The sequence below is a fragment of the Arachis hypogaea genome, chromosome 4, assembly GCF_003086295.3.
Source record: "Arachis hypogaea cultivar Tifrunner chromosome 4, arahy.Tifrunner.gnm2.J5K5, whole genome shotgun sequence".
In the NCBI taxonomy this organism is placed as follows: Eukaryota; Viridiplantae; Streptophyta; class Magnoliopsida; order Fabales; family Fabaceae; genus Arachis; species Arachis hypogaea.
In genome coordinates, this window is record NC_092039.1 from 103,890,426 (window position 1) to 103,897,272 (window position 6,847).

The following is a 6,847-nucleotide window of genomic DNA, read 5'->3' on the forward strand; positions in this document are numbered from 1 at the left end:
TATACATAAGCATTTGTTTGAGTACAGTTATTTGTGCACATAAAAGTCTTGGCCTTTATTAAAGTTCTTAAACGGGTAATTACCACGAAAGTTGGTGTTCTAATCCAATTTCTGGTCGTGTCTAACTTTATATATTAGGCTGCGTTTGTTTGTAGAGATAGGATAGAATATGACACTGAAACAGAGATAATAGGACGAAGACACTAAAAATTATCTTTTGTGTATTGTATTTGGATACGATGGACAAGACATTAATGTAATGTCTAGTATTATATTTGAATACACATGGATAAGACTAAAATATTATATAAAATAACTAAAATAGCCCTGTGATTCCAAATTTTCTACATCAATATAAATTAATTTAATAAAAAATGAGAGTACGTACGGAACTTGAAAAAAATATTTGAAGAGACAAAAAATTTTAATAAAAAATATATTAGTATTTATATTAAAATAAAATTTATAAATATAATTATTTTATTTTAAAATTTATTATTAATACGTAGGAATACATATGGTTAAGATTAACAAAAAAAATAAATTTGAGTTTGATTAATAAAAAATTTTATTTAAGTTAATAAGTCAAATTAATTTTAAATAAAAAATTAATTTTAAAAAAATCCATTTTTACATGAAAAAAAAATTAGTTTTTCATATAAAAATCTATTTTTATTTAAAAAAAACAATTTTTTTATCTAAAAACTGATTTTTCTTTATAAAAAAATTAAATTTTTTAAATTATATAAAATTAATTACAATTTATAAATTATTTTTTAGCATTTTAAAAGATCAATTTTACTTTTGATAATATTTATCTTTCAAAAGTTTTAAGATTAATTATTTTTGTTATTATTTTTATTATAACTTAAATAATATAATATAAGGTTAAAATGGTATTGAAGTAAAATGATAAAAAGAAAAGAATTATCTACCTCCAATACAAAATTCCACAGAAAGAGTACCTAGAAAAGAAAGAGATAGAGAAAGAAAAAGAAAAAAAAAATCTCTGAACAACGCAATAGGAAAAATAAGAAGGGGTAACAGTGGAAAAAAAAATAAAATTTATAAAATTGTCCGTGTCCACTCTTCCAAATTCCGTGTCCATCATTGTCCTTCGTGAAAGAGTGGACACAAAAGTATAAAAAATTGTCTCGGAGACAATATGTTCACTGTGCTCCCAAACACTTTTTAAACAAGTGTTGTCCATGTCTCCGTGTCCTGCCCCAAAAATAAACGCTACCTCAGTGATATTATTAGGCTACAAATAGGAACTAAGATTCAATTAATTCTTATGGATATACTTGAATGAAATTATAAAATTTTGTTTGATATATTTTTAATTTGTATATTTTTTAATCTTATATTAAAACATAGTTATACTTTTGTTCATATTATTATATAATTAAATTATTTTAGTTCATTAGTTGGATCTTTGTTAGAACTTTTAATACAGTAAACCACAAACAAAAGGCGTTTTTATTTCCTTACCACGGATTCGGTTTTTGGAACCAACCTTGGTGATTTCACTGATTTGACCTCCACTACCACTCTCCTCCCTAATACTAATAGCACACTTGTGAGTTGTGACTTGATGTCTCAGCCATAGAAAGTTGTAGCATTATTAAAAGGAGGCGCGAGTGGTGTACAAGAACCCTTAGCCCTACCCGTGACTCGATATTACTGTCAGTTACTGATTCTTTCTTTACATAAATCGCTGCTTTGCCGCAACAACAATGGCTCAGCTGAAGGCATTCTCATATTCCTCTACACTCTCTTCTCCTTCTTTTCAATCATCCAGAACCGGTATCCTTTTCGGTTTCTCTTTCATTTTCCATTTTGATTCTTCATTCTAATGTTAGAAGGAACATGAATCATGGTTGATTTCGGGATTTAACAACAATTTATGCATGTCATTTTTTTCTCTCACTTTTTTTTGTTTATTATCTTTTTAATCGACACTCATTTTATATATACTTTTTCTCATTTATGGAGGATTATGGGAAACACGCCGAAGTATGCACACTAACTGTTTGTAATTTTGTTTTCTGTTTGCAGAGCAGCTACTGCATCAACCGAGTCATTTCTTGAAGGCTGCAAGGCCATCATCACTTAAAAAGGTGATATTTTTATGCCAAAATTTTGCTCCAAGTTTATTGAAATACACACATACACACGGCTTAAATATGGACTTATTGTTGGAATTTTATATAGTGGGGGCCAAGAACAAGTGTTGGTGCCAGTAAGCTTCAAGGTGAGATTACTTAATCTAAGGTTCTAAATTGATGGCATTGTTTTTCTGCCCTTTATTTTGTGAACTTGGCTTAAAGAACTTATATTTTGCTATCGTTTCTCAATGATAGAATGAGTCTGCCGGTTAAGACTTAAGATCTTATTAGTTATTGACAAGTAATGACAAGTAATATAAAACTGTTCATCGGTTGGCATTGTAACTTCCATTTTCACTTGTATTTTGAACATCAGCATTCATTAAAGAGGTTATTTTATGACAGATGTAGAGAAATAGGTTTCTAATGGGGTTACTGTGGCTTTTTAGCAGCTGAATAATTTATGTAGAAAATGCATGAGTTCATTGGAGGAGATAATCATCGCTTGTCTTGATTTAGAGCTGTTCGACATTTGAAATTAATGTCTGCAACGCTAATGAGGTTCTCTTGATTTGCAGTTATAAAAGCCGTGCTACAAAGTGAGACAAAGACGGGAATTTCTGAAATGGAGAAGGGAAGTGGCCTACGTGGAAAACTGAATAAGGTTGTCCTGGCTTACAGTGGTGGCTTGGACACATCAGTCATTGTTCCATGGCTGAGGTACAGTTATTACTTGTTGCTTTGTTCTCCAGTTTCTATACAGAACTTCAGTTAAAATTTTGCAATTTTGCTAGATAGGCCTTTTTTTCTACCTTATATATTCTGATTTCTGAATAATAAATGCTTGGAGATAGAGACAAAACTTAGTTTCCTGTGTCTCACTCTGTAAAAGAATGTTTATCTTTTTTAAGACATTAGAGTAGGTTCCCATGTCAATTATGATTGTGATCTAATAGAATCCTATTATATGCTTTTTTGTTGTTGCAGAGAGAATTATGGATGTGAAGTTGTTTGCTTCACTGCTGATGTTGGCCAAGTATGTGATGAATCAGATTTCACTTTCTGTAATTAAGACTATTGTTATCTTGTGTTATCAGGAAAATACTTTAAGATTTCACTTTTCCGTAATTAAGACTCTTGTTATATTGTGTTATCCGGAAAAACTGCTTTAAGATTTTGAACTTCTGACTAGAAGAATATACTTTTCCCAGCTTATTGTTAATAGCTGCATGCCTGGTGACAAATATATTTTTGACAGGGTTTACAAGAATTGGAAGGTTTAGAAGCAAAAGCCAAAGCCAGTGGAGCTTCTCAATTAGTGGTAAAGGATTTGAAGGAGGAATTTGTTAGAGATTATATATTCCCTTGCCTACGAGCTGGTGCAGTTTATGAGAGGAAGTATTTGCTTGGGACCTCAATGGCTCGCCCTGTTATCGCAAAAGTATTCCAGCTTGCATTTTCAAATGTTATCTCTTCAATTGCCATTTATCATGCTAGTTTTCAATGAAATAGTCACTCTTTTATTGAAGAAGAATAATCAAGACTATATTTTTTTGTACCTTCTTATTGATAGGCCATGGTTGATGTTGCAAAAGAAGTTGGAGCTGATGCTGTCTCCCATGGGTGTACAGGAAAAGGAAATGATCAGGCATGTCTTACTATTACTCCATTACCTCCCAAAACTTCATATCTTTTCTTTTTCTTATGCCGCATTTTTTTTATTAAAAAATCTTCTGACACATTCATATATAATTAATACAGGTTCGATTTGAGCTTACTTTCTTTGCACTGAACCCCAAGCTGAATGTGGTGGCTCCATGGAGGGAGTGGGATATTACAGGGAGAGAAGATGCTATTGAGTATGCCAAAAAGCATAACGTTCCAGTTCCTGTGACAAAGAAATCCATCTATAGCAGGGATCGGAACCTCTGGCACCTTAGTCATGAGGTAGGTTTATGGTTGTCGTCATTCTAACCTTCATTATAGTTTAGCTATGTCTAATGATTTGTCACTATTTTTGGCTCTATGCTTTCCATTGAAAACTTCTTAGGTCAAAATATCATTGATCAATTATCCTTTTATTTTCAAAGTTATGGATTTGCATTGTCTATGTTATATAGTCATTATGATGGGTGATAGAGAAGAAATGTATCTTGATGTCAAACTTTGAGCCAGTTGTTTATTTTTCACAGTTATGAAAATGCTACATTCAAATTTCTTTCATGGCTGCATGTCTCACTATTAAACTCCACTATCATACCTATTCCAGGATTGTAAACTAGTCTTTCCAACTATTTATGTATGCCTTCATCCGTGTCCTTGTTCTGCATGTTCTTTCTAAAAGCATGAAACAAGTTCTAAAAGGTAATTTGGCTACTACTCTAGAGCATGTGAATAACCAACTTGAATCATGAGCATGACATTTATTCTATGATGTATTTTCAGTTGATTAAAGTGTAAATTGTCAATTTTCCTTAACTTACACTTTATGTAGTATAAATCCAAAACTATATTATGGAAATGACATGATGCTGTTTATCTGATTAATGCAATTTGTGACTCTTGAAGGGTGATATTTTGGAAGACCCAGCTAACGAGCCTAAAAAGGATATGTACATGATGTCCGTAGCTCCAGAGGATGCTCCAAATCAACCAGAGTAATCTATGCACTTGTCTTGTGATTTGGCTTTCTATATATTGACTCCAAGTTTGCTTAAAAAAAGGTTGCATTCTACATTTTTGAAAGCGTGCATATTTGTCTTGCAGATATGTGGAAATTGGGATAGAGTCAGGACTACCTGTTTCAGTAAATGGGAAGAAGCTTTCACCATCAACTTTGCTTGCTGAGCTCAACGAGATTGGTGGAAAGCATGGAATTGGCCGAATTGACATGGTTGAGAATCGGCTTGTAGGTATGAAGAGTCGCGGAGTTTATGAAACTCCTGGTGGAACCATCCTATTCACTGCAGTACGTGAGTTGGAGTCTTTGACACTTGATCGAGAAACGATTCAAGTCAAAGATTCTTTGGCCCTTAAGTATGCAGAGTTGGTGTATGCCGGTAGATGGTTTGATCCACTTCGCGAGTCCATGGATGCCTTCATGCAGAACATAACCAAGACCACAACAGGTTCTGTGACTCTGAAATTGTACAAGGGCTCTGTTTCCGTAACTGGCCGGAAGAGCCCTTACAGCTTGTATAGGCAAGACATTTCATCATTCGAGAGTGGGCAGATATATGATCAAGCCGATGCTGCTGGGTTCATCCGGCTTTATGGTCTTCCAATGAGGGTGCGAGCAATGCTTGAGCAGGGCATCTGAGTGTTTCATTTCAATATGTTTGATTTAACAGGGCTCTGCATTGTTGCACTTCATAAATTTTGTCACTACTTGAATTCGAGGCTTTCATTGTCTATTTGCTTTCTTAGGAAAAAATGGATTGTAGCTACTAGCTAAGGATTTAATAAATGGATATGGATTGGTAATGATCATTTAAACACAACCAGCGTGCTTGATTTTAAATTCACATCACCAAAATGGCATCTCAATTTAAAATTTGAGTTCTTTGAAGCAATTTGTTGGCCTTTTCCCCCTCATCTTTGGACTTTTATAATGGAGCTGAACTTCGATTTTTCACAGGATTGGCTTGTGGTCAGCTTGCGGAGTCGGTTTAATATAAAACGGAACTTTATCCTCTTTTAATCCTTCGACCTTTGTTTGGGCTAGGTAGTACATTACCTTTATTTTACAGTTGAATCTATTTTGACACTGGTAGTTTGTTGGCAATTAACGTGTTTTGTAACTTTTGTTTGTTGACGGGTTTGGTCCGCCAGCTTGTAAAATTCCTCCTCTGTCTTGACTAACGGTAGGCTGGAGGACCAAGCCTGCAAAATTTTTTTTATGAATCATTAAATATTAAATAATATATATAATTACACAACTATTTTAATAAATTTATAATTTTTAAATTTATAACATTAAAATCTTTATAATTATAAATATGTAATAAACTCTTTTGTTGCTGCATTGTGTTTTGGCTTTGCTACCTTATTTTTCGTCCACGCCACTATCTCTGACTCCATTCCTTCTCCCTCCACCTCTGCCTCTGCCACCAGTTTCAAAGGCATCAAGGTTCCATTCTTTTCGCTTTTTTTATGAAAACTACATTTGAGTTTTGATGAAGTTCTTAGGTAGTTGATTGATTAATTTCATGGTGACTATAACTAAATGAGGATGATAAGTATATAAATTCAAAATCTCAATAAGAGATCGTGGGAGAGAGGGATGGGGGTAGGAAAATACAAGATGGCACATAGTTAGGCAACCATATCACGTAAGAGATCCGTGGGTTTGGAATCGAGAAGAGTATCGACGATTGGAGAATGACTCTTTTACAATTTTGTGGATAACCTACCTGATGATGCGTCGAAAAAAGAATTATTTCATCTGTTTAAGTGGACAGACTGGATAAACGACATATACCTGTCACGTAAGGAGAGATATGGAAGAATTCACTTTTTGGTTTTATAAGGTACACGACAAAAGGAGGGGCTTTGAAAGCAACAAAAGAGATGAACCGAATGCGATTACGGGGAAAAGAGATCTTTGTGGGAGAGGCTAAGTACAGAAGGCACATTGACGTTAAGGCGAAAAAGGATAAGGAGGATGAAGATAGTAACCGTCCATTGGAGAAGGAGTACATCGACCGTGGAAAAAGTCGTGTAGCCGAGGTGAATATTTT

At 33.7% G+C, this 6,847-nt stretch overlaps 1 protein-coding gene across 1 annotated transcript; it reads left to right on the forward strand.

The window, feature by feature from the left end:
• The first annotated feature begins 1,429 nt into the window (after positions 1-1,429).
• Positions 1,430-5,608, forward strand: LOC112797112 (argininosuccinate synthase, chloroplastic). Its single transcript, XM_025839884.3, has 10 exons — positions 1,430-1,806; positions 2,059-2,120; positions 2,215-2,254; positions 2,687-2,828; positions 3,096-3,144; positions 3,367-3,549; positions 3,682-3,756; positions 3,870-4,055; positions 4,677-4,765; positions 4,875-5,608. The coding sequence occupies exons 1-10, from the start codon at positions 1,737-1,739 to the stop codon at positions 5,425-5,427; spliced, it is 1,449 nt and encodes a 482-aa protein (XP_025695669.1). The 5' UTR covers positions 1,430-1,736; the 3' UTR covers positions 5,428-5,608.
• The last annotated feature ends 1,239 nt before the right edge of the window (positions 5,609-6,847 follow it).